General features: G+C 41.4%; 1 protein-coding gene across 4 annotated transcripts in view; it reads left to right on the top strand.

Moving 5' to 3' along the window:
• The first annotated feature begins 1,220 nt into the window (after positions 1 to 1,220).
• The window catches only part of wizb (WIZ zinc finger b), a 36,946-nt gene continuing 10,659 nt past the window's right edge, over positions 1,221 to 27,507 (top strand). The window contains exons 1-15 of one of the 4 annotated variants that reach the window (XM_086068101.1): positions 1,221 to 1,468; positions 2,008 to 2,191; positions 2,990 to 3,028; positions 3,185 to 3,386; positions 3,636 to 3,711; positions 7,009 to 7,157; positions 7,231 to 8,658; positions 8,743 to 9,174; positions 12,126 to 12,539; positions 17,498 to 17,632; positions 21,521 to 22,060; positions 22,144 to 22,572; positions 22,659 to 23,138; positions 23,714 to 24,250; positions 24,347 to 24,558. In XM_086068101.1, coding sequence (XP_085924227.1) covers positions 2,081 to 2,191; positions 2,990 to 3,028; positions 3,185 to 3,386; positions 3,636 to 3,711; positions 7,009 to 7,157; positions 7,231 to 8,658; positions 8,743 to 9,174; positions 12,126 to 12,539; positions 17,498 to 17,632; positions 21,521 to 22,060; positions 22,144 to 22,572; positions 22,659 to 23,138; positions 23,714 to 24,250; positions 24,347 to 24,558 — 5,184 coding nt within the window. In that variant the 5' untranslated portion in view covers positions 1,221 to 1,468; positions 2,008 to 2,080. Of the gene's footprint in view, positions 1,469 to 2,007; positions 2,192 to 2,242; positions 3,387 to 3,635; positions 3,712 to 7,008; positions 7,158 to 7,230; positions 8,659 to 8,742; positions 9,175 to 12,125; positions 12,540 to 17,497; positions 17,633 to 21,520; positions 22,061 to 22,143; positions 22,573 to 22,658; positions 23,139 to 23,713; positions 24,251 to 24,346; positions 24,559 to 27,507 lie in introns of those variants that run through there. The other 3 variants (XM_086068111.1, XM_086068129.1, XM_086068121.1) reach the window with 3 other exon arrangements.

The following is a 27,507-nucleotide window of genomic DNA, read 5'->3' on the forward strand; positions in this document are numbered from 1 at the left end:
TTAGACTTGACTAATATCTGTTCGTTTAGTTTCTGTCCTGTCACAGTCAAAATGTCCCGAAAGATCTTTCCAAGTACAAAGGTTTGAATCGAATTGTATGAATAGAATGAATGAATAGAATTGAATGAATAGCACGCAGCGGAAGATCATCGCCAAGAAATGATCCAATTTTACCTATTTGGTCTGAAGTACTTTTGTATATTAAAAAATAATAATGTGTCTTTGCTAAACTGCCTGCCAGCGACATAGTGACGCGCAAAATAATCAAATGCTTTTCCACAAGATAACAAAACATAGATATAACCTGTGTATCCATTTTTCTGACATTTTTGGGTTGTGTGCCACTGTGCCACAGCCATGAGCTATTTTGTAGTGCCTTTGCTCAATAAAGGTCTAGAGCGCCGATTACCAGTTAGTGCGCTGGGGCATATTAAAATAAATAAATAAATAAATAAATAAATGTAATGCTCTTCCACTAGATGGCGGAAAGTACATTTAAAAATAAAATAAAATAATAATCATGTAGGCATACCTAAGTATCCACTTTTTGCGACATTTTACTTTGGTGATTGTAAAAAATGTGCCCTAAAGTTTAAACGCATTTCAATAAAAGCCAGACCATAAACAAACAACGCACACCAAACTACAAAACAGAGTATTTGAAATATAGACATATAAGTTTTATTGAAGGCTTCAGTTAGTCTAATTAAACAGTTTACTTGATAACAAGCCCACTTCCGGTAGAGGCCACTAGGATCCGCTAAAGGACTATTTAAAGCCTATTACTCGAGCAATGTGTTCCAATATTTAGCTAATTAAATGAGGGTGTCCAATTTTAAACTGGATGATACACCTGTTACTAAATTCGCATAATAAAATATAAGTGAGTCATTTTTAACAGCGTTTATGTAAGCCAAACGAATGCTAATTGACAAATAGCATCTTCTACAATTGCACTTCGTAGATATTCTAACTTTCAATATAATTTAAATGTGTTAACGTAAATAATCCACTTAAGTATTTAAATTACCATATTATAGTATATGCAGTAAACCAGTAAATAGCATGCTAGAGTATTTTTTTAAGGTAAATGTACAAAACACGCATCCAATACTAATTTTCTTGCATGGAAGAACCTTTAAAAGTGAAACTTAATAAACTTGCTGCTGGAGCTTGGAGAGCGACTCCAACTTCTTGTCACCTCCCAGTCGTTACGTACTTCGCCGCCGCCGTGGCGTGCCTGCAAATCTAATAACATGGAGTCCTGTGCCTGGCGGCTGCAAAAGAGCCATGCAAAACATCCCAAAACAGTCCGCAGTGACACTTTAAGAGCAGATTCGTGCATGTAAGCAGGCGGGGGCTTGTATCGAGCATCGCCTCCTGAGTGTCAAGCTTCTTGCTACTACTATGTCGAGCGCCGCTTAGGGTGCGACTCTCTCCCCTGGATCCGCTAACCAGGCCGATATCAGTGAGTATTTTCCGGGTGAAATTGTAGCCGATGGGCGTTTGTGCTTTTTAAAAGGCACCGTGCATTGCGTCGTAGTTCTTAGATTGACCTGACAACGAACGATCAACAACACCGGCCACGTACTTGGTATAAGCTAGCGCAAGACAAGTAAAGACGCTGCACCTTTTGACGTCTCGGCTATTTTCTTATTGATTCTGAACGGACAGAAAGGACGCGGGCCTGGATATAAACGCCACATCTTTATGTAACCATTCTGGTATCCTGTCTCTTTTAAAAGAGCAGACATATTGTGAAAATGGGTCAGACAGGCCTATACAGCTGCTGCTGCTGCTGGTGGTGGTTTGGGATATACTGAGGACAGCTAAATCATGAACATTCGGCAACTCTGCAATCTTTTGCATTGTCTCACATACCTGCTATTAACACACCAACTGCGTTTTGTCATGCAAGTGAATGCAATCAGTGTTGAGTAATATATGAGGGTTAAAGGCACAGAAAGTAATTTATCACTTTTTTCCTTCCTGTTTGGATGTTTGCAGAAGACAAGGAGGAGTGCACAATGTAGACAGTCTGCTCAACCGTGGGACTTCATACTGTTCTCTGGGGGGGACAATGGAGCCAGAAGGGCAACCCCTGACCCCAGGGACCAGCTATGTGCCCCCACTTTTGAACTCTGCACAAAACCCTGTCACCCCAGCCTTCCTTAATTGCACCTTACAGCAGGTAAAAACCCTCATGTCACTGTCACTGCTGTCATTTATGGTGGGGAAAAATGGTGGGGCATGTCTTAGGTAATGTTATGAATCACACAGACAACATAAACAATTTGTGATTTATAATAAAAGTTGACAGAAATACAAATGTTGCTTCGCAGTATAAGCCACTAGTTGTTGTTACAAAGCTGTAATAATTGCAGGGTAGCATGGTAAACTAGTGGTTAGCACATCTGCCACACATTTTTTAGGTTCAAGGTCCTAATCTCTGCTCCGGCCTTTCTTTGTAGAGTTTTCTTTTCTTCTTGTACTTGTGTGTTTTGCTTCTGCATACCAAAATCATGCATGTTAAGTTTCATTGAACTCTAAATTATCTATAGATGTGACTGTAAATGGTTGTTTGTTTATATGTTCAATGCGATTGGCTGGCTAAAGTCAGCTAAAATGTCATCCAAAAAAACAACGTAGAAATCGGATGGATCTCGGTTAAAATTCTGCCCTGGCTACAAACCTGCTTCTATTTACAGTAGCGGTAGATTACTAAAACAACAGAGGTAAGTGTTGGTGTAGACTTTTGCATGGCATTGTTGAGCAACAGTCTTACATGGATTATTTGTCCTTGTTGGGCCACATATTTGTTGGTTGCTAGGCAGAACTTGTAAAGCGCAATTCTTTGCGCCCCATAGCCCAGTGGGAAAAAATACATAGGCCAGTCACACTCACTAGGTGGTTTAAATAGAATACTGGGGGATGATGGTGTTTTGTGTTCATCCATCCATCCATTTTTTGTTCCACATATTCTCATTAGGATTGTAAAGAGCCAATCGCAACTAATTCGGGGCAAAAGGTGGGTAATATCCTGCACTGTTCAACAGTCGATCACATCAATCACTAAACTACTGTATCTTTAAAATACAATGTTTGTTTTTGAATAAAGTCAACAAAAATGCCATTCTTAACCTATAACACAGTGACCATGATAAATATATGATATATTTTTTAGTCCTCACGTTCTTCCGATGTGAGCGATGTCCCGACGTCTGCTAAAGGCTCACAAGGTCACGATGGAGATAAGGGTCCCAAGCAGACCGAGGGCTCTGAGCACAGTGCAGACCCAGCGAGGAGTGCACAGAGGAGATTCAGGTCCTCAGCCTTTTCTTCCTCCCTAAGCTGGGACTCTGACTCGGAAAAAGAAACACTTGATGGTAACACATCACTTTTCATATCTTGTAAAAGTTTTGCAACTTTATAGTGAAGACACGAACAATTCAGTCATTATCATTGTCGTCTTCTTATCGTTTTAAATGTGATTCAGTCTTCTTGTAGTCAGAAGTCTCTTAGTTCTCCCTCTGTGTCTAAGCCATTTATAAGACAATGTAGTTTTGACTGTGGGTTTTAACTGTTTGGCTGTGAAGTGATTGTTTCTGTGGTTTGTGTGTGCTGTTATATGTCAGAGGAGGAGCTGCAGCATTTTTCTAACCCTCATGGTCTGGCTGCTCAAAGCCCAGGATCTCCTTCCTCTGGACCCAGGTGAGGAAGGTGGTACTGTGGTGTATTGTAATGTAAACTAAAGCCATTTTTAAACAACCGTTTTGCAAAATGGCCTCATCAGAGCAGTAAATGAAAGTCACGCTATTAGCCGGCTTACACAGACCTGAAAGGGAGCAATGTTCATTCGACTTCACTCGTGAGCCAACTTCCTGAAATCAATTAGAAGCACGACAACATCAGTGCCAGCATTTGGTGTGACATATAAATAATTGTTTTGCAGACACACCCAGTTGTCCTGCCATCACAGCATTCACCATATAAATTGGCATTGTCTTAACCCAGTTATTAACACCCGGCATTCTATGCTTGTGCTGTTTATACAGAATAGCGACTCAGGAAAAAAGGGATGAATCCTGACTTTAACAGGTTGTGTTAAAAAGACAGTGTGTAAGATTTAGTGCTATCTAGTGGTGAATTAATATAATGCAACTACAGTGCCTCAGAGAGACCACACTTCACAAGCCTCCCATCAATTAAAATTTGGAATGAGCGAGCGAGTAGGCAGCCCGGCGAGCAGGAGCTAGCATGAGCGGCTACAAGAGCAGCTCGCGGAGAAGCTAGCAAAAGCTAGTGAGTACAAAGCAGAGGGAGGCAAGCGGCAGGAGCCCAAATCACAGGACTCAGTAGCTGTGGAAGGTAGGCAGCGGTCGACCCACTGGGTCCGACACTAGCTGCAAGCACCACCAAAGGCTAACTATGTTCGCAAAGTCCTTCTCTTTCGAGTATCCGGAGCAGAAAGATGGCGGCGAAACATGTCAACCTCCTGTAATGCGCGGCACGTTGTAGGTAATATAATTAGGGATTACTAGACCTACGATATTAAAAAGAAAACAAGCGTATGTACGTTGATGTGGTAGAACATGTTTTTTTTTGCATATTCTTAAAATGAATTATTTATTAGTTCACCACAAGAAGGCATTAAATCCTACACACTGTTTCTTTGAAAAGGCTGAAAATGGTTACAGCCAAGTGGTTACAGCCAGAAAAAATTGCCACACAAATTTTTTTGAGGGTCGATCACAGTTTTCGGACATAGAGCTTTTTATAGATCTATTCTAACTGCATTTGCATTCATTCATTTTTTTCCTTTCTCAAATTAAGAACATATGAAATGTGAGATGGTTAGGAATGCTATCTAAATTATGGCAATACTTAACGACGCCATACTGTACTGCATTTATATAGCAAAACAGACCAGGAAGCAACTACAAAATTAGCAGTCCCAAGTTACAGCATGTGTTACGTCACAGTGATTACATGAACTGCTCAAAACTGGTCAAAATGACACTGTGCAGGGTATGTCATTATTATTGATACTTAACTTAATTTTCCCCCAGGGAATCAGATACCATTAATGTTCATACACACTGCCTAATCAAATGCAGGACAATGAATTTTCAGTGGTGTCTTGCTTTAAAGCTACTGAAAGCAGAAAATTGAATTGAAATTGCAATTTCTAGAGCCGTATATATAGAGAGAGTTTGGCCAACTCTGTTTCTGCAGGGTAACAAGATGGCGTCCATATGTCATGTGACCAGCAGCTGATCAATCACGCTGTGATTGGCCACGCTGTTCATTGGTCAACTGCTGGTTACATGACATGGACACCATCTTGTTACCCTGCTGAAACCGAGTTGGCCAAATTCTCGCTATATAAGGCTGTGTGAATTTCGGATCGCTACTGCCACCTGTGGCCGAAAAATTAAACTACATTTTCCCTTCTTCACGTACACAATGCGTGCATGACGTCACATCAGCAGACAGAGGGCGGGAAATTCAAACCCGAATCCAGTCTGAACTCTGAAAACTATTGACCAGAGGCTTGCAGTAGTACCCATTGTGAACAGCTAAAATGTTAATCTACAAATGAATTTTTTTTCAATGTGTCATAAATAGTCAAATAAAAAGCCTATTGTAAAGATATTTTTGAGCAGATTGTTACAAAGTGCAGCTTTAAGATACAGTCAGTGAGGTTCAGGTCTGGACTCTGTGGTGGCCAGTCCATGTGTGAAAATGTCTCATCCTCCCTGAACCACCCGTTCACTCTTTTACCCTTGTGAATCATGGTATTGGGTCATCTATGGTGTTGTGTTCATGTAGCAGACATTTATTTCTGTTGGCATGGGATTGAGTCCCATTTAATGACTAATGAGATTAGTCTACAGTGGAGTCTGTTTTTCACTTGAAAACATTTGGGATAGGTGCCATGTGGTGACTGAGCACAACAAGTGGTAGATAGAAAATGGACAGATGGAATTCCTGTTTCCCCCCCCTTTTTCTTGGAGTACGGTTAAATCCGAAAAAGAAAACATCCATTAATGGGGAAGAACCTGCTCATGCGTTCAAGTGGTCAGCTGACCTAATTTTAAGCACATCATGTTGTTGAACCTAGACCTGACCAAAGAGCCTAACACTGTCCCACAAGGCATGCCCATCACCATGAAACATAGCCAGTTTGGACTCACCAGATCACATGACGTTTTCCCATTGCTGCAGAATTAAATATAGCTAGCTAATTGAAGCATTTCCCCTAATAGTCTCACCAATGAGTTGTTTTCTTAAGGTCATATACTGTACTGTAGATACTTTGTCCTATTGAGTTCTCATCACGTTGTGTGTGGGGAAATACATTGATTTTGTATGACATGATTTCATCAAATATTTACATAATACTGTATTCAGTCACAATTATCCAAGGTTACTTTTCCAATCTCATTTATCCTTTCTGATAAAGCTCTATTCTTAGTCAAAAAAAAAAACATTGCTGTAGACAATTCCTGAGTTGTTGTTTTTTGCTCGGTTAATATAGTCACTGATCTCCCCTCTTGGTCATTTAAAGTTCTTTATCTTGCAGACACCTGATACTTATCCATCTAATCTGGTAGTAATGATTAAATTGCAGACGTCTTTTGTTGTTTGTTTAGCGAGTTCCATGTGATGACTTTATGCCCGGTGGTGCACACAAGTTACAGTATATTCACAGATAGTGCCTCTATAGCATGTGCGAAGCGTTAGTGTGACATTGTAAGTATACATGTGTATATGTATTGTATATATACTATGTGCAAAATGTATAGTGTATGTACATAGTGTATTCATGGATATATATATATATATTAAAGTATATACAATACATACTTATACTGTAGTGTGTGTATATGTACTGTATATACACTATAGTGTCCATATATACACTACTACTACTATATCTTTATAGAAAATATATTTTTATATAATATGTATGTATATATTATTTTTCTTTTGGGTATTGTCCAGAGTTGACAGAGAGGATGTCAAAGAACCTGGAAAATTGCAGCACGTGGATCTTGAGGCTGCTCTGTCTGTCTCTGGGGAGGTATGCACGGAAAGTGAAGAAAGCACAAAAAAAGAAGAACCAAATACATCTGAGCTTGGCCCAACAGAATGTAAGTACCCACAAAATCGGTTTTCCACAGTTTTTTGTAAGGCTCTTTTTCATTCACAACTTTTGGTTCACAGTAGGAGGTAGCCATGACTGTACGGTCTCTGTGGGAGCTGAGGTCGCCCTCTGCAAAATCAAACCAAATGATGCTTGCCAGATGGAGGAGGACACAGACCAAAGGGAGGAAGAGAAAAGCCTAAAGGGAAAAGATATCAAGGCGCGTGAGATGGATGTGTACACATTTACTGGAGACTCGGACCCTGAGTGTTCCTCTCCTGGCCCATGGGCTCACTCGACACTCGTCCAGAGGTGCAGAAAGAAGAGAGTCCTACTCGGGCCCTTCACTGAAACCTTACTACACACATCACTGGACGATGCTACACAAGCAAGTGGCAGTCCTGAAAGATCAATGAATGCTGAATTGACACCTCCAGGCCAAAGTGGAGGATCACACCATTTTGATGATTTTGGGAAAGGACTGGTAGAAGATCCAATCATGATCAGAGATGGAGAAGAAAAAGTAGATGAGGACGAAGACTGTCGTCTTGAGCACGGTACAGATATTTTCACTTGTGTGGAATGTAGCATATACTTCAAAAAACAGGTCCACCTCAAAGAGCACATGATTGAGCACCGACAAACAGGTGAAGACGCTTCAGAACGTTTTCAGTGTCCTGAGTGTGGTTGGGACTTGCCGGATTCTGTCGTACTAGCCGAACACCAAAAAAGGCACCAGGAATCTCGTGTCAAGATCCTGGCAGAAATCGAGAAACTGAATAAAAATGAGAAGGCAAAAGAAAGACAAGACACTAAGGTAGTAAAGCAAGAAAGCCCACAACATATGAGTCCAATTCCTACTCCTGGCAAGGTGTCAGACACTTGTCCAATTCTATACCAGACTCCAGTTTCAACGTCAGATGGTGACCTTGTGGCTTCAGGTCCTTTTGGGACCACATTCCAACCCCGGGCTGTCTTGTACCGCCGTCGCTTTGTTTGCACGCAATGTAACTTCAGCACAAGAACCTCCCAGGCGCTTGCTAATCACACCAAGACACACATGAGAAAAAAATCCACTTTAGTATTTAAGTCCGGCTCCTCCTCTCCCGATCCCCCATCATGTTCATCTCCTCTTGGCTCAAGTCAATCCATAACAAAGAGACAGAGGAAACAGGCTCACTCCGGACTGGACTCCATCTGCAGGACACATGCTGATTCTGAGTCCAGCCATTCGTCTCATGATCGTGTTTTAAACTCCGTATTGGATTCCAACGACTCTATATCCCTTCCCAAATCATGTCAAACCAAAACAACCTCTGAGAACGACGTGGCAACCCAGATAGTCCTTGGAAGTAATAAGAACAGGAGATTTAGTATTAGAGCCAAGCTTGGGTCAAGACCAAATGACGACGAGTTTCCAGGGACTGAGGGGGACCGGGATGAGAGCCCTGAGATTGACCTTGAGAAGGTTGTAGTGAAAGGGCGCACCAGAGCTAAATCTAATCTAGGTGAGGCTAAAATGGGTAAACTAAACCATGATGCAATATTCAAGGCCTAAATTGTACCCTTATTGTTTCTCTCTTTTTATGCAGAATGTCCAGAGCAGCTGAGTGCTACAATATCTCCCCAAATGAGGAATAGTTTTAAAGAGAAAGATTTGCAAGAAGAGGAGATTGGCAGAAAGGTTTTTGTTTTGAGGAGAAGCAACCGCATTACTGCACCCCTTACAGAAATGGAGAGTGATGAGGGTGATGATGACGACATTGACGAAGAGCGCATGCGACATTTGCTGTCTGGGGACATCTTAGATGAAGTGGAAGATGAGATGGATGAGGCTCTGAAGAGTGTGGAGAGGAAATGCCCCTACTGCCCCGATCGATTCCATAACGGCATTGGCCTCGCCAATCACGTCAGGGGTCACCTGAACCGGGTGGGCGTCAGCTACAATGTCCGCCACTTCATATCCCCAGAGGAGGTCAACGCTATTGAGAAGCGCTTTTCCTATCAGAAGAAGAAGAAAAAAGGTCAGCATCTTTTAATTTGTTAAAGTGTATTCTGAAACTCACCAAGATGGTGTTTATTTTGGATTGGTAAGGAAAGACGAGCAGACACTAGGCCAACATAAGACACTATTGTAATCATGCTAAGAGACTGATTTTCATGGTAAAATTGTGTCTCCTCTGAACTCATTCACTCCCAGCCATTTTCATTGAAGTAACCCCCTTCGCTCCTGGCTGTTTTACTGGATTTTGACTGATTTTGCAAGGTCCACAGAATATTCTGTTCTATGGGTAAAAAAACATCGACTCTACCAAAAGAAAGATTGGAGTCTCTTCAATTAGCATTAGAATATAGCAAAGTTTCATCGTTCACAAATCTATTGAAAACACTGGGAAATCAGCTTGTTGCAACATGGCCCTGGCTGATCTCTTATACTCTTCTGCCACCTGCTGGTCGTGTTTTGGAATAACTTTCATTGCTTTATGCGACCTACTCATGTCAGAATTTGTATCAAAGCCTTCTGTATGCTCTAGCATAAAAAAAACATAAAACACGTATATATACGTTTTTGGGAGTGCAGGATAAAGTATTAAAAAACGTATTTATATGTTTTTGAGTTTGAATGAGTTAACATGCCGAATTTCATAAAACTGTGTTGTCAAAAATGTCCGATCTCTTACTAAGAATAATGTGATGAAAATAGGCAAGAATGTTAATGGAGCACTCCAAGATGCACTGAGAGACTGTAAGACAATTAAACCTATAAAGCAAGGGTTTCAAAGTTATGGCTGGTGGGCCATTTGTTGCCCACAGGATGATAGCTTGCGGCCCCCGATTTGACATCAAAATGTAATGTGTGTAATTGTTTTTTAAATCACTTAACTCATTTACTTCCAAAAATGTAAAATTATTATATATATTAAAATATTACAATATTTAAATGTTTTAAATGTTTTAAGTGTCCCAAAGACGTATTTATACGGCAGCAGAGTATCAAGAGGTCAACCAGGGCCATGTTGTAAACAAGCTGATTTCCCACAGTTCTAAACAGATTTGTGAATAATGATGAAACTTAGCTATATTCTCATGCTAATTGCTGCAAAACGGAAACAGATCAAACTTTTTTTTCCTGAGGAAAGAAGAGACTCTAATCTTTCTTTTGCTTGGTTCCATGTTTTTATAGCAAAAACACAATATTCTGTGGGCCTTGCAAAATCAATCCAAATCCAGTAAAACAGCCGGGGGCAAGGGGGGTCGCTTGAGAGTGAAAGAGTTAAAAAAAGGAGATGTGTCCCCTATGAAGCATTAACAAATGAGTTAATGTGAATGAGTTAAGGGCTGCCATAGCTCAGGCTCATGAAAGTGGAAAGAGAAGATTTTCTATTGCCGACTCACTCTCCAAACCTGAAGAGAAAGTTTGGGTACGAAAACAACCAAAAAAAAACAAAAAACTGAGACTTTATTTTTTTTTTAGCACAGCGACACTCCAACATGTCTTGAATACACAGAGAAAGTTATGATGCTCAAGAAATATTAATATAGAATATAATTAATACTCAACTGGACATACTAAGCAGTATGTAAAGTACCAGGGAGAGGAGAGAGTGTACCAGGGGCCTCATGTACAAAGACTTGTGTGGCTTTTTATATTGAAACACAGCATACGGTTGAATCCAGAAAATGTCACACGCACAAAGACATCTGGATGTATGTAACTGTGTACACGGGAATCCAAGCACAATCTTTTAGTACATCTCAATCAATGTGGAAATATTGGCGTGCCAGACCCCTCCTTCTCCACGCCACTATATAAATATGCTAATTAGTGGCAGGACCTGCTGGTGAGAATAATCACTCTGCATGATCAAATTATCAAACCATGAGTCGCCACTGCAAAAAAGAGAAACTTCACAAAGTGTGAGCTGGAGATGCTGGTAAATGAGGTTGAGGTCTGAAAAGCTGTTATTTTCGGCATGCTGCCTGCTGGAGTCAATAACAAGCCACGTGATGAAAATCTTTCGGGATATGGCGGCCGCTACTAATAGTGGATGAACGCGCATGCTAAAGCAGTTTGTAGTTTATAACTGTGGATCTTAAACTTCAACATACAACATTACAGCTATCGATTTCTAAAAAAACAGGTATATTAAAATTTGTGGTGTCAAAGTTAAAGCGTCAACTGATTAATTAATCACAAAAAAATATTGCATTTAATCATGAATTAACGCAGATTAATCACACTATTAATTTTGACCATAGATTATCCTTTAGCGTGACAGCGGATGGCTACGTTTAACAGGTTGTGTTTGAGCAATAGACATAATTACATGCATTAATGTAAAGCATTTAATAAATGTTAGCATATCACATTTTGAATATTTGTTCATGTCAAAATATTGGGGTCATTTTTTTCCATTTTTAAATTATGCAAGTAATTAACTGATTAGAAAAAAAGGAGCATGAGCGCGTGCAGTCGATCAAAAAACGTTGACGACGTCCTCATAACATTAAATGTCGAAAGAATTAACACATAACCGGTGCTCTTCAAATTTGGCGGGAAAAAAAATGTTGTTAAAAAAGCCTTTATTATTAAGCTATTAATCGTGATTAATCAAAATTCTAAAATATGATTAATCTGATTTAAAATTGGAATCGTTTGACAGCTCTAATTAAAATATACCAGCTCAAATATATCTAAGCTTAATGTTATAACTCTGTTTTTATCTATAGACATATGACAAAATGCAACGAGGCTCCTGTAGAGTGAAATATATGTGGAGTTATACGAAACTTCTCATACATGGACAATATCTGCTCAGGCCCTAATTAACATGCATGTCTTTGAATGTGTGAGGAAACTGGATGACAGACTTTTTTTTCAGAAATGTTATTTTAGATGGTAACAGGAAGTGGTTGTATACATTTGCATATTCAGTCACATATCCAAAACAACAACTTATTTTCCTCTCCACAGTGGCTAACTTTGATCCATCCACGTTTAGTGTGATGCACTGCGAGTTCTGTAGCGCTGGCTTTGACACTCGCGCCGGCCTGTCTAGCCACGCCCGAGCGCACCTTCGAGACTTCGGCATCACAAACTGGGATGTTACCATCTCGCCAATTCACATCCTGAGAAAATTGTTCTCCAGCAGACCGGACCTTGTAATCCCCACAGCACCCCCACGGAGCCCTGTCTCTGTTCACGAGGATGATGATGATGATGATGATGAAGAAGAAGAGGAAGAGGAAGAGGAAGAGGAAGAGGGTGGGATCATTGAGGTTAAAATGGAAGGGGAGACAAGTGAAAGGAGGATAGCTGCTGCTTCTCCTGTTTCTCTGTCGTCTGCATCTCCTGGACCTTTGAATGAGGATGAGGATGTTAAAGAAGGTACGTTTTATGGTTTGAATTCCTTGTAGGCCAACATACAGCTCTCACTGCAAGACAGTTTGATTGGATGCCTGCTCAAGCTTTTTGAGTAGTTTGTTCTGCATGCTTGTTGGTATCGTCTTTTGTCAGTCCCAAAATATGCATGTTAAGTTAGCTGATGAAAAGCGCTAAACTCGATTTTGATAGACTCCAATTTCTCTGTGACCCTGGACAGGATAAGCTGTGAGGTAATTGCTTAAATGGATAAACAGATGGATGACAATGCAAGTAGTCTGTTGAAGAAGAATCGAAATGTCTGATGTCTTTTGGCAGTAGCTGGGCTCACACAGCAATTACACTCATGCAGTCTTTCTATAATAATGCTTATTTACTTAAACATCAGAATTCTTCTTCATGTTTTTGATTGGAAACTGCACTGAGAACAAGCAGCTGAGAAGTAAGAGTCTTTGTAAGGCTTCAGTCTTCCTACCCTATCCCACAGAGATTGTTGTAACATGTACTAAACAACTAGTATTTGCAAGAAATTCCTGTAGCTCCTTCGTTGTTGCTTTTGGCCTCTTGACAGCCTAGCTGACCAGTTGTCTTCCCATCTTTTCATCTATTGTGGCGGGGTATCCAGTTTGATTATGTCACTGTTGTGCTATTTGGTTCCACTTGATGATGACTGGCTTCACTGTTTTCCACGGTATGTTTAATATTCTTATTATGCTGTCTAAATTTCATAGATTTGCCTTGTTTCTTTAGTCTTGTTAAATGATATTGAAGGGTTTGTTTACTAATAGGGCTATTAGAGAACGAGTCTGCTTTTAGCTGAATTTAGTTGTGCGCCAAAGTGAATGAATGTTTAAAAAAAATCAGGCTTGGTGGTGTTTTAAAGCATGGATTAAATAAAATGAAAGGATGTATGATTGAAGCTATGGGCTCTCAGATGCTTGAAGTTCACCTGTCACTTTGAATGCTGAGTCAAAACAGGGGTGTCTGACCTGGGTGTCACCCTGTACAAGTACGCGCGTGTGTGTGTGTGTGTGTGCGTGTGTGCGTGCGCGTGCGCGCGTGTGTATGAGGGAAAGAGGGAGAGTGAGACTGGAGGAGTGTGGTGAGAAAGTCTCCCAAATGCCCGTTGATGTGGCACTCGACTCGGTGCGTTCATCCCAACCTCCGCCTCCTCTCGATTGGTCACGCCTTAGCTCAGCGGTGCATATGGGGGCAAAATGGCTGCTTCCACCTCCCCGCAGACCCAAACAATAGCGGAAAAACTGTCTTGCTCCGATGCGCTGCGGTCGCGGACCGGTGAGTAGCGGCCGGTGTCGACTCCGCGTGCCCTCGGTTCCCACGGCGGCGATGCACCGCGCGTCTCGAGCCGCATCTCGAGTCCCATTGTGGGCAGACAAGAGCTATTAAAAGTGTCAAGAAAATGCGCGTCTCCCTCGCAGGTAACGCGCACGTCAAAGCGCGTTAAGCAGGTCATTACTACAGGCATTATTAACAACGAAGACTGGTGTGTGGATCGCATTATAATCGCTGATAGGTCGCTGTTTACAGTTGTATGAGTCCGTTTTTTTCGATCACCCCTAAAATTGCCTCCAGTTGCCCAATCCTCGCCATTTTACTTCGCTTTGATTTTCTTAAGAGGATGCTGTGATTCCCTTTGGTGGAAGCATCTTGGATCTTGTAGTGGTTGTGATCGGAAACACGATGTTAACTTAGTGCACCAAATACTTATTTGGATCCAACTCAGACCACTAGCCCGATGTAAGTTTGACTTTAGTTGAGGGGATCCAAAGTGGAGCAGAAGGTTTACTTTGCTCCACGCTGGAGGATAATGAGTTCATTGGCGCTGTTCGTCTGCACCCCGAGGTGTCACATCGCCGCTCCATTTCAGTCAAGAGATGAGGGGCCCGCCTACCAGACAAAAAGCTTTGTCTGTCTCCGCGTCCTTTTTGATTCACCCATTTGTCGCAGAAAATGGCACGTTTAGTAATGCGTAACTGCAGGAGACTGCCTATATTTGGGCCATTGCTTTTTGCACAGATTTTTTGGGTCAATTGAGTCCATGCATGAAATGTGTCTTTTGTGTGTTGCCATTCTAAAGACTGGGCTCATATTTTTCTGATGCCAAGGTTGTGCTTTGGTTTCTTCCTTGTGGTATCATTTGTGCACTTTGCACATATTGAGACCTTCTTGAATTAATGTATTGTCTTCACCTTCAAATTATGACTTTTTTTTATCTTTATCTTTATCACTTGGTCCCTAGCAGGTCTAAACACCACATCAGTTGAATAATAACATCATCATTTATTTTATAACAACAATGACAACATGCAGCAGAAATGTGTGGAAAAGTCAGTAGGACCTATAAGGTCAAATACGCTTGTTCATTTGTTTGGATTCTAAACCTTTTTTTCATAGCAAATAATAGACATCAAAATTATCTTAAAACTTTAATAACTGTACAAGAAATGTTATTGCTTATTTATTGTCATACATGTGTAAAATAAATGATCCATCCGTTTTATAGTGTATAGCGCTGATCTTCATTAGGGGAAGAGGGGGGCATTCCGTCAGTAGCCTACTGATGGACTGTCCGTCAGTCCGGACGGCCGTTTGGCGGATGAATGACAAGAAACTAAAAAAAAAAAGAAAAGGTCTAAGCACTGGCAGAAATGGGTTTTCCTCCGTCAGTGTAATCGTCACTCACTGGCCTAACAATCTAACTACCAACGGACCTCTCTGTTAGAAAGCCCACATTTTTGAACTACTAGTTGTTGACGTTTGATTCATTGATTGAGTTTTCTCTGACAGTTTGAAATTTCCTACACTGTGAGCGGTCATTGAATGCACCTCGAGTTTCACGCTAAATGTGAGTGAGTAGCGGCCCCAGAACGCAGTTTGAGCCGTAGCTTATTGTGGCTCAGGAGGTAAGAACTGGTTATCCAGTAACCGGAAGGTCCACTGTTTGATTCCCGCTCTCTCCAAGTCATCTATCATTGTGTCCTTGAGCAAGGCACTTCACACACACGCCTCCAGCGTCACTCACACTAGTTTATGAATGGTGCGAATGTTGGTGGTGGTTGGAGGGGCCGTAGGCGCACACTGGCAGCCACGCTTCCATCAGACTGCCCCGGGGCAACTGTGGCTACTTATGTAGTTGACTGCCACCAGCGTGTGAGTGCATGAATAATGTATTCATTGTAAAGCGTCTTTGCTATAAATATGATGCATTATTATTAATGTGGAGTGGACCTAAACGTTTGACTCCACAAGCAAGCTCTGTAGAAGCCTGATAACGATCTTGTTCATCAATCTAGTGCCTTGATGGAGGGAGACACGGAAAACAGGCAGGACAGCGGCTCTCGGTGACCAGGGTTCCTTACCCCTGGTCTAGGCCATTGGTTTCAAAAGTTGTGGTTAAAAAAAAACTCCACATAGAAATGAGTGTGATGGGTCTAGTACCACATGTCCCCAGCATGTGGCGCACTCCCTGGATGGTTGAGGTTAGTATTTGGGTTTCAGTCAGTTTGTAATTTTTGATATTTAATCAATTCCATCATAAGACGATGCATCATTAAAGGTGCCAAGAAATAGGCCAACAACAAAAAACTAACAGAAGAAGGCACTTAGTCAGAGACTCCGTGTGGGTGGAGTCAAACGTTGAGGTGCACTCTGCGTTGAGCCACACCTTGAACTGTACTCTGTAGCCAGGGCTTACTCAACACGAGTGAAGTACTTGTTTTCCTTTGCTTCTTTTGAGCAGCTAGCGTTTGCACGTTCCATAAAACTTCAGTTACAGATTGCCTTGTATTCCCGCATAATTGTGTGCAGATGCCAAAAGGTGAGTTTAATCACTTAGAATGCCCATGTCAAGTGTGAATTGTACATTAGCATGCATAAATACATGCGCTTGTGTGATGTCATTCCAGGTTATGTTAGTCACTAGTTTCGGGTTACATGATGTGTAGAAGTTAAGAGTTGCCAAGTTTGATGAGCTCCTGCTCCAATGCAGGTGATGTAGTTGACCGCGCATGTTGACATATGGGCAATTGGATACCGTCTTTCACCCCCGAACTTTGTGTGCAATTTTCTTTTTCAGATATTCTAGTTGATCATTGCATCATTGTACTGTTACTATCGGACAAGCGTCTACATATTTGATTTCAATACTGTGGCACCTACATGTCCCGAGACCCCAAAAGTCATACAAGTTGGAGTTTGACATTGAAGCATCAGCAGCAGCAGTAATGAGTGTTTAAGTGCCATGATAGTCAGAGATGATGACCAGGAGACATGTCGATGACGGAGCAGAATGTTGGTTGTTTTCGAAGTTTAACGTTGCTACTATTAAATTACTATTTCCTTGTTTTTGCGTCATTGTTGTTGTCTTGATAGGATGCTCAGTTAATATCAAGGAGCTTTTTGTTAGCCAAGGACTCTGATGTTTAAGAAGAAGGAACACTGACTAATGATGTAAAATGAAATTTTAGCTATCATCGCTATTAGCCAAACATAGAAGCTAATGCTAGTAGCACTGTTTGCTGCTGCTAATCTGTGCACATTTTTCCTTACCTATTATCTTTGACATCATCATCAGTTTCTTTGGGTATTTTGAGATGGTTCTTTCACTCTGTAACTTCAGTATATAATAATTTTTCAAATTTAGTTTCAGGTTTAAGCCCATAAATGTCCTTCTTACTGTAAAATGATTGGCTGGAAAAACTTGCAGACGTCTTTCCTCTTCGCATCTTGTTCGCATTCCCCGAATGCACCAGAAACGGCAAAATACAAAAACCTCTACTCACACTTGTTTTTGCATATATTTGTTAAATAAGCTAATAAGCTAAGCTAAATAAACTTAAAACCTTCAAATTGAAACGGGGTTTCCTTTCTCACATGAATCACTATTCATTTTCCTATTCAACATTGGAATTCTATACTACAATGGACTGTGTGATGCATTGTAGGTGACGGAGAGGCTGAAGAAGAGGTCGAGCCTGAGTGCCTGGCTGTCGATGGCCTCAGCTCCAGCCCGAAGAAAACACGTCTGCAGCGCGTCGACGAGGATTGCCTTACTGCAGGGGAAGATGAAGACTGCAAAGGTGACAGAGAAACGTTTTTTTTCCCTTAAACATGAAGGTTGCATTTGCTACTGCTTAATCTTACAATGTCACTCAGTCCAATTATCGGTTGCTGTCCTTTTGGAACAATCTGTACTAAAATACCAATTTGTAGTAATTACTGGTTTCTGAACTTTCATTTGGCTCAAAAAGGTACAGGTAAGCACATTCCCAAGCTGTAAGCTTCAAATGTCAACAAAAACAGTAGCAGTAGCTTTTAAGAGTAATACCCTCAGTCAGACATTGTATCCCTAAATTAACATTTTCTTCCCTTAGTATGGCTTTGAGGTAGGACGAAATATCAATATCGTGACATTGCATCATTATCTCTTATGTACAGAATCGATACAACAACATCAGATACTGTTGCTGTCCAGATACAGTTGAAATACAATGGCGAGAGATATAAATCGATTCGGTTAGTGAACTTATTATTAATAATGCTAATAATAGGGCTCCAGACTAGCATCTTTTCCTCAGAGCGCAGTAGCCCCTAACTAAAAATTGTACGAGTGCCTGGAATAAAATTTATTGGTGCACATGGTAGATTGCCAAAGTAAATATTCACTTTTTACTGTATAAATACTAATGTTGTTCCAATACCACTTTTTGGATTCCGATACTGATTCTGATACCCGGCTGTGCCGATGCCAATGCTGTACCGATACCATGCCGTTTGAAAAAATCATGTTTTGTTTTGTTTTGTTTTAATTCTAAAGAACTGCATACTCACTTGGCTGTCAAATCATTACTATCTTGGTCAGGCGCAGGCACTGTTTAAAAACCTTTGTGAAACAGGAAATGCATGCACTGAACACCTGTTATGACACATCAATCAGTGAGTGTGCGCTGCATTCACATTTCTTTACTCGTATCGGTAAATGGCATCGGCCTATTATTTGTTAGTACTCGCTGATACCAATGCCAGCGTTTTAATGCAGTACAATAATAAATACTACATACGTACCAGTGGCGGCTGCTGGTCATTCAAATGAGAGGAAGCTCATTTTTTACGCCTCAGACAGATCATCCAGTCATCAATCAGTAGCCGAATGTCCCATACTCCGTAAACCCCCCCAGACACGCTGAGCGTCCGATGGGCGGGATAACTCGTAGCATTTATCCAATGACTGTCCAGCTTCGCACAGTGGAACAACCCACTCTACGAAGCAGCGTCCAACTGTGTAAAAGTTTAATGGCACTGCAGGGATGAATGAGAAGGAATTTGTGTCAATTATCAGTGAAAAGTATCTGATTCTGAACAAAAGATCATGGTATTATGGCGCATAACGAATTGTACACGTAGCAGTGCATATTTCATCACTTTCTTTCAGGGGCATTTAGGGGAAGCTGAGCTTCCCTTGCAGTCTTAGAGCAATCGCCACTGATACATACATACCTACATACATACATACATACATACATTTTATTGTGCAAGTTTTGACATGAACCCTTAGAATAAGTTACACATCTTAAATACTAAACATTTAAAGTTCAAAATTCGCACTTTTTGGGGTATCGAAACAAAACTCACCCCGTCCCTCCCTGCCCTCACAAACACATACGGACTGTAGCACAAAAACGGGTCAGCAACGGGCATTGTATTGGAACAGAATGGCTACTTGTGAACTTTTTATATTTTTTAACTAAATACATGGATCTAGACAGATTTCTGACAGTTCTTTAGTACCCCCTAGCCCCATTTGAATGTGAATAAAGGATTTCAGTTAATTTCATTCATTTAGTATGTCTCAACGGCCTTACCCCGTCTCAATCTCTTGGCCTCAACAAACTGCCGCTGAGCTCATGCACGGCAATCCTTTCAGCTTGCCTCAACAAATGAGCTCCCCTCGACAGAACACTGCTGCGCAACTTAGTTGTGCCAGAAGTTATGTCCGTGGCTGTCAAGTGCGGCCATTGGTGGACGCAGCCTACGAATTTGGACACAGCCATGATGATATTGATAGTATACTCTTAACTCATTCACTCCCAGCCATTTTTCACTGAAGCAACCCCCTTCGCTCCCGGATCTTTTACTGGATTTTGACTGATTTTGAAAGGTCCGCAGAGTATTGTGTTCTATTGCCATAAAAACATGGAACCTACCATAAGAAAAATGAGTCTCTTCTTTCATCAGGAAAAAAAAGTATATTTATATATGTTTCCATTTTGCAGCAATTAGCATTATAATATAGCTAAGTTTCATCATTATTCCCAAACCTGTTCAAAACAGTGGGTATAAGAGCCTTTTGCAACATAGCCCTGGTTGATCTCTTATACTCTGCTGCCACCTGCTGGCTGTTTTTTTTTGTAATAACTACCATTGCTTTAAGCGATCTCATCAGGTCAGAGGCTGCATCGAAGCCTTCTGTATGCCCTAGCATAAAAGAAACATAAAAACATATAAATACGTTTTTGGGACAATGGCAATATTTCAAATAGAACGTTTTTATAAGTTTTTGTGAGCAAATTAGTTATATATATATATATATATATATATATATATATATATATATATATATAATAATAGCAACACTGATGTAGTGCTTTTCAGGACACACAAAGACGATTATATAAACCTGTACATGGTCAGTTCAATGAGTGACTCATCGTTCTGTCTGGCAAAGAAGCAGACTCAAAGTGGGCAGACATTTATTTGTTACTTATCCACATAACTCAAAGGGAAGCTTAATGTGTATCTTGGTAAGTTTTCCACCAGAGAGAAAAATTGCGATGGCCTTGACTTCTTAAGTGAAGCTTGCACAGACAAGTTTCCTTGACTTCACCAGTTGACATGAGCTCAGTGAAGGTAGACACAAATCTAAACCAACTTTTCAGTTTAAAGTACACTTTTTCTCCCAGATCTATTGTATTAGGTGCCACAATAGCTTATCAATACTTATAACGTAGCGGCTTATCACTTTTTAGCACCTTTCCATCAGGGTGGCTAGGCTACAGCAGTTGCATGCCACCAGACGGTTGGAAAGAAGGCTTTACTCATAGATAAGGTCATCTTGCAGAAATTTTGTTCATCATCAATCATAGTTGAATTCATTGCAGCTTTCACAGTATCAATGTCTTTTTTTTTTATTATCATGGTCAATTAGTCTCATCAGGTACTTTCAGTTGTGTAGTGTAAGGAAACAAGTGATTTACCTGTCCTGTCCACTGGTGCAACTGTCCATTAGTTTTTGGCATAAATTAAACTTGATGAACCACATGTACAAATCAATCATCTTGCTTATCTATTTGGACCCATGTCTGTTTATTGTTTTTTTTCTATGCAGGCTAAGGCCCAAATGATAATGCTAGCCACTTTGTTGTTTTAGTATTTGCATTCCGCAGGTAGTAGAAATGTCTTCCTGAATAGTTTTGACAGCCTGACATTGGAATATTTTTTTACTGACACCTGGGCCAATTTGAACACAACCCTCGTTCAGTGTTCAGGTATGTTTCGGCAAGATCAGGTGGGGAAGATCAGGAAGTGGAAACAAGCCTTGTTTCCACCAGGCAGTGCAGTTTGGTTCAGTTTGGCTCAGTACGGTTCAGATCAGTAAATCTTTATTAGGCCTGTGTACTATCCACTCTATAAACAATAAAAAATAAATAAAAAAAATCCTTTCCAGATCTGTATATTTGAAATGGAATGAAAATTTGGTTTCTTCCATCCAACCCTTGTGTGTTTACATGAAAGTGCCAATTATCTGTTTGAACAATCAACAAATACTGGTTTGTCTAGCCCCAAAACATTTACAGAACTGAACCGAGACTGCTTGGTAAAAACACTTTAATGAAAAGACTGAGTCACTTGGATCAAATGAAATAAATGTATCATTTCATAATTCATGGAATTTCTGGTCTCTCTTACAGTTGATGACTTGAAGTGTGAAATTTGCGGCGCTCAATTTGAGACCAGGCGTGAGATGTCCAGCCATGCTAGCTCTCACCTGCGGGCATCCATTGACCTCCTCTGCCAAACTGCCAAGGATCATAACCTAGACAGCCAAATAAGCTCACCTCACCTGGAGCCCCATTCAGCCAAGAGTTCCTCTCTGTTTGACTCGGAGAACCACAAGGACAAAGGACATGAGGAAGGCGAAGAATTGGATGAGAAACCGATACCACTTTCCCTTTTGACGAAAGCAGTTAAAGCAATGTCATCCCATTCCGGTTCAACAGCTACTCCCTCTCCTGGTGGCTCTCCGATTCTGTCTCATGCAAGCTCTCCAACTTCAGTGGTCAGGAAAGCCCCTATTTCCTCTTTACTGCCAGTGACTTCCCCCTTGCGCTCCGCAGAGCACAAGACCGTGGGGTTGAAAAACTTGACCTCTAACCTCTTAACCTCCGCCACCATGTCACCATCCAAACCAATCTGGGCCCCACATGAAAATGATGCTCCTCTCAACCTCAGTAAGTATCTGGCTGTCTGTTTATTCATATGAACATGTTTCTCCATTGACATTCATTTTTTAAATCTCTTTCTAAATATGCAGCCCTTGAGGTGGAGCCCAGCAAGGACATAGTTTGTCAGCTGTGTGGTGCCTGGTTTGAGACGCGCAAAGGCTTGTCCAGCCATGCGCGGGCACACCTACGGCACTTTGGGGTGGAGTACTCCGAATCGAAAGGCTCTCCTATCGCCCTCCTGAATCAGCTTATGGACTCGGACGACTTCAAGCACAAAGCCAGTAAATTCCAGCTTGACACTGAATCCCGGAGTATCTCTACCATGCTCTCCTCCCCAAAAAAGGCAATGCTTCCTTCCTCCTCTCCATCCCTACTGTATAAGGTGACAACAGTGGGAGGCAGGTCGACCTCCAAAGCTACCTCTCCCTCATCCTTTGGCCCGCCTGCCAAACGTCTCAAATCATCTTCCATGCAAGTCTTCCGCCTCAGCAGTGGCGAGCTCATGACCCTCCCACCGAGTGAGTCTTGTGTCATTGGATGAAATGAATATGTGCACTAGTATACAAGATGATGCAATATTCTGTTTGTTTTTTTAATTGCTCAGGTGAACCTACAAAGGAAATAGGCTGTGAATTCTGTGGGGAATATTTTGAGAACCGTAAAGGACTGTCCAGCCATGCTCGATCCCACTTACGTCAAATGGGTATCACTGAGTGGTCGGTCAACGGTTCCCCAATCGACACCCTAAGGGAAATCATCTCAAGCCGGGGCTTGCCTTGCGCCCGTCCTTTAAAAACTCACAAAACTCCGCCTCCATCCTCTCCTGGCCCCCCTCGTTCCCCTCTCTCCACCTGCTCCTCGCCTTCGGCCGTCCCTAGCCGACTACCCTTCGCCCGCTCCTCCAGTCCTTCTCAACCGGCCGGTTCCAAGTCTAATTCAACTCTGACGATTTCCTCAAGCGGGCTGATCCTGAAGCTGAAGCCTGAACCTGTGCAGTTTGAGATCACGACTCCTGAAGCAGTGGGCAGTTCTGGGGGTTTCTCCAGATGGCGCGAATCTGACAATTCATTCCCACTCAACTTGGGTAAGTTTTATCATCTAAGATTTTGTTAATGCTTCATAGGGGACACATCTACTTTTTAACCCATTCACTCCCAGCCATTTTCACTGAAGCAACCCCCTTCACTCCCAGCTGTTTTACTGGATTTTGACTGATTTTGCAAGGCCCACAGAATATTGTGTTTTATGGCTATAAAAACATGGAATCTACCAAAAGAAACATTAGAGTCTCTTCTTTCATTAGGAAACAAAGTATATCTGTTTCCATTATGTCGCAATTAGCATTAGAATATAGCTACGTTTCATCATGATTCACAAATCTGTTTAAAACAGTGGGGAAAAAGAGCCTTTTGCAACATAGCCCTGGTTGATCTCTTTTACTCTGCTCCCACCTTCTGGCCGTTTTTGTAATAACTACCATTTTCAATTGTTCTCTTCAGTTCAGAGGATGCATCAAAGCCTTCTGTATGCCCTAGCATTAAAAAAAACATAAAGAACGTATAAATACGTTTTGGGGACCGCAGTAATATTTAAAATAGAATGTATTTATACGTTTTTGGGAGCAAATGAGCTAACTGTCTCTGTCTGGTTTCACCACAGCTATGTCTCGTGAAGTGGAGCCTACAAGAGATATTCGCTGTGAGTTCTGTGGAGAGTATTTTGAAAACCGAAAAGGCCTCTCTAGCCACGCTCGATCCCATCTGCGCCAAATGGGCATTACGGAGTGGACGGTCAACGGGTCGCCCATTGACACCCTAAGGGTGATTATGCACAAGAGAGGGATAAACGCGTCCTCTCAACCTGAGGGAGCCACGAAGGAGGGTGCCAAAAGTCCCTCATGGGCAAACACAACTAAAAGTTCACGGCTTTTGTGTAACTCTGGCTACCAGTCATCCAGGCTCTATAAATCCCCTCTTAGTATGCCGTCATCAGGGTCCAGGCTTTCTAAGCATGGCCTAAGTTCCGTGGGCCCATTAGATACCCCAACCTTACCGAAGATTGTCAGGATTTCCCCACTAGGAAAACAGTCAGAAGAAGCCGAGTCTATGGATACTTTCAACACAGTGCCACATCAACGTAAGAGTTTCTCACCGCTGCCACACAAAAAAACCTCCCCTGACAAGTATGCTCGTAAGGGTAAGTGATCATATTGTCTCTTGCTTTTTTAAAACTGCAAAGCTATGATGGTTCTTATTGTCAACTCGCTCCCTTCCCTGTGTCCTGTATTTTCAGATCCAAGCTGTGAGTTGTGTGGCTTTTACTTTGAGAACCGCAAGGCGCTGGCGAGCCATGCACGAGCCCACCTCAGGCAGTTTGGGGTGACTGAGTGGTGTGTAAATGGGTCCCCCATTGAGACACTGAGTGCATGGATTCACAGCAGGCCACAGAAGGTGTTGGAAATGCACCGTAGCTACATGCAGAGTAACCGCCCCAATTCCAAGAGGGTAAGTAGAGGTAGTCTGGTTTATCCTTGTTCGTCAAATAGCTCAGAACCCAGCCAATGCTTTTAGCTCCTAGGCTTTATTGCATGTATCTTTTATCTTTGACACCTCAGTCTATTGTGAGTTCTGACAAAAAAACAAAAACAAATAGACAAATCACAAAACCAAATCATACCCCACTAAAGTGCTCATCTGACGCACCCTATTGGCTCTCTATGTTTCTAAAAAGGCGTCACATGCTTGGAGATCTAACGTGCCTCGGCTGGTGGTTTGACAGGCTTTGTGTGTCTTGGAACACTTGAGACGTGTTGTCTTTCAGCTTTGAGTGTTAATGTAGATTCAGTGCCTTTACATCCCGCAAACATCACTGTGGAGACAGATGCCAGCACAAGTGAGCTATTGACTTGATAGTTACCATAGTAACTAGGGTGCCTTGCAGCTTATGTTTCATCTTCACATAAATTACCGTGTGCTGCTGATTGAAGAAAATGTTTTTCTTCCCTCCTAAAATTAGTTTTTGCTGCATTTGCGTCACTGTCACACCTTTTGCCCGGGCTGTGATGTGACACACATACAGAATGGATTACCTTAGAGACGTCATTGTGTTTCTAATAGACTGAGTCAGAATCCCACAGTATTTCAGATGTAAAAAGAATGGAACAGAAAACAATAGAATGGAGCTTTATTGTCACAGGAACAATGAAAAATCAATTCCATGAATTCAATGAAATGAACAAATAGTCATTTGTACACTACCAGTCCCAAGTTTTAGAACACCCCAGTTTCTTTTGAAAAATAACTAAATAAAAATCATGCCGTTTTCCACATATTTCTCCGTATACTCTGAAATGAAAGCTCAAAACAAATAAAAAGGCAGATGTACAGCTGAATACACTCATTGCATTCCTTCTACAATAGAATTCAAACATTCTCTCTGCAACCCACCCAAAATGGGTTTGTGACCCAATTTTGGGTCCTAACCCACCAGTTGAGAACCACTGGTCTAGAGTTTTTGTTTTTAATGTCTGGGCTCAGTTTCCTGTGTGGAGCATGATTTTATCCCCTTGCTTGTGGTGGTTTTCTCTGGGTACTCTGTATTTCTCCCACATTTGAAAAATGTGCACGTTCGATTCAATGAAGACCAGTTTAAATTGACTGTTGGTGTGATTGTGAATGTTTGTTTGTCTTTATTTGGGCCATCTCGCCTAACAGGCAAGATAAGTGAAAGCTAAGGGTGCAGTTTAGGGGTGCAAAAAATTGGTCAATCTAATTATATTAAAACAAATTATTATTACTAACTCTTCATTCAAAAGTCAAAAAATGTCTATTGTAAAGAAAGGAAATATGGGTCAATTGAAATAAAGATAATCAATTAATTAAATAACAGGAGCGATGTGAACAAGTTTGAAATTAGTGCCGCGATGTACCCAGCCACAGCTGATAGCTAAAGTAGATGTAAACAAACACCATTATGAGTACCAAGTGGGACCAAGCTGCTTAACCTGCGTTTAATTAAGTCTTGAGTGCCGGGGTCAATTTCTGTGTAGATGTAAAATTATGATGACCACTTTAAATGGTTTATGAAAATGAAACGATTCCATGATCGAGTAATACATTTGAAAGAATCTAACTTTAGTAAAAATATGTCAAGGACAATAAGAACATGAAAGCTCGCCTAAGGTGCCACAATGTGTATGGCTAGCTCTGAACTATATGTACACAGTAATTGAATGGCAAACAGTCCAGGAAGGATCCTGCCTCGCGCTCAAATGTCAGCTGGGTTAGCCTCTTGCCACGTGCAACCTTGGAAACAGGGAAAGCAGTTGAAAATTAATACAGTAATTTCTGGACTATAAGGCGCACCTGACCATAAGCCGCGCTAGCTAAATTTGCGGAATACTGGAGTTTGTTACACATATAAGCCGCACCCGACTGTAAGTCGCAGGTGTTTTAATGTTACCGCACCGGGTTCCCGCTACATTCTTTTCCATAATGAGGGCGCAAATTGTCTCGCTCTCGATCTGTCTCTCCTACTGTATTTGGGCTCACTTTGTTTGTTTTGCTCTGCCTGACGCTCTTGCGCTTCCTTTATAGTGCGCCTCCTTGTGATCTGATGGATAAGCCGCACCTTTGTATTAGCCGCAGGGTCGATTGCAAGTGAAAAACGTAGCGGCTTATAGTCCAGAAATTACTGTACCTTTTATTTCATGGGAGTCTCTGCAAGTGTCTTGTTAAGCAAATGAGTGTTGCCTGGAGGAAGTCTTTTTGGATGTAGCTCAATTTCTCCCAGGTGACGTCATGTTGTTGTTCTTCAAATCAACAAACGGGTTGAGACTAAATCAAGAGTGTAGTGCACTCCATTTCGCCTCAATTGCTTCAAAACAATTCAAACAAACGTAATGAATGAATCAATTTTCATGCCAATCCCAATTCAGAAGGTATCTGTAATATATCAACTTCATGCTTTTGATGTGGCGTTGCAGCTACTCTGAGCCCCTCCCTGATGACTAAGCTTCTCGCTCTTTCTCGAAGATTTAGCCCAGACATGCTACAGAGAAAATTCATTTGTAATGCTTCCTTTGGGGACATGCTCTTCATGACTACAGATTTCATAATTATATGCGAGATTAGGAGCCTGTAAATCAGCTCTCTGTTTACTATGACAGACAGGTACAGTGATCTGCATCACTGCAGATGTCGCATTATTATTATTTTCTGTTCCTGTACTCCCGACACAAAGGTGACACTCTGCGTCGACCAGTCATTGGGAAGCATCATGTCTAGCCAATATTGCGATCAGTTCCTCGAAGAAATGGTGATGCAAAGTCAATGAAAAATCATTCTTTATACTTAAAACTGAACCAAGCTGTGTGTGCAGTTTTCCACAGCTAGTATTGGTGAGTGTTAAAATCACAAAATGTATGGCAGCATGCTACACCACATCTAATTTAT

The sequence above is a fragment of the Leptonotus elevatus genome, chromosome 1 (assembly GCF_054856555.1).
Source record: "Leptonotus elevatus isolate MCC_2025b chromosome 1, RoL_Lele_1.0, whole genome shotgun sequence".
NCBI lineage: Eukaryota > Metazoa > Chordata > Actinopteri > Syngnathiformes > Syngnathidae > Leptonotus > Leptonotus elevatus.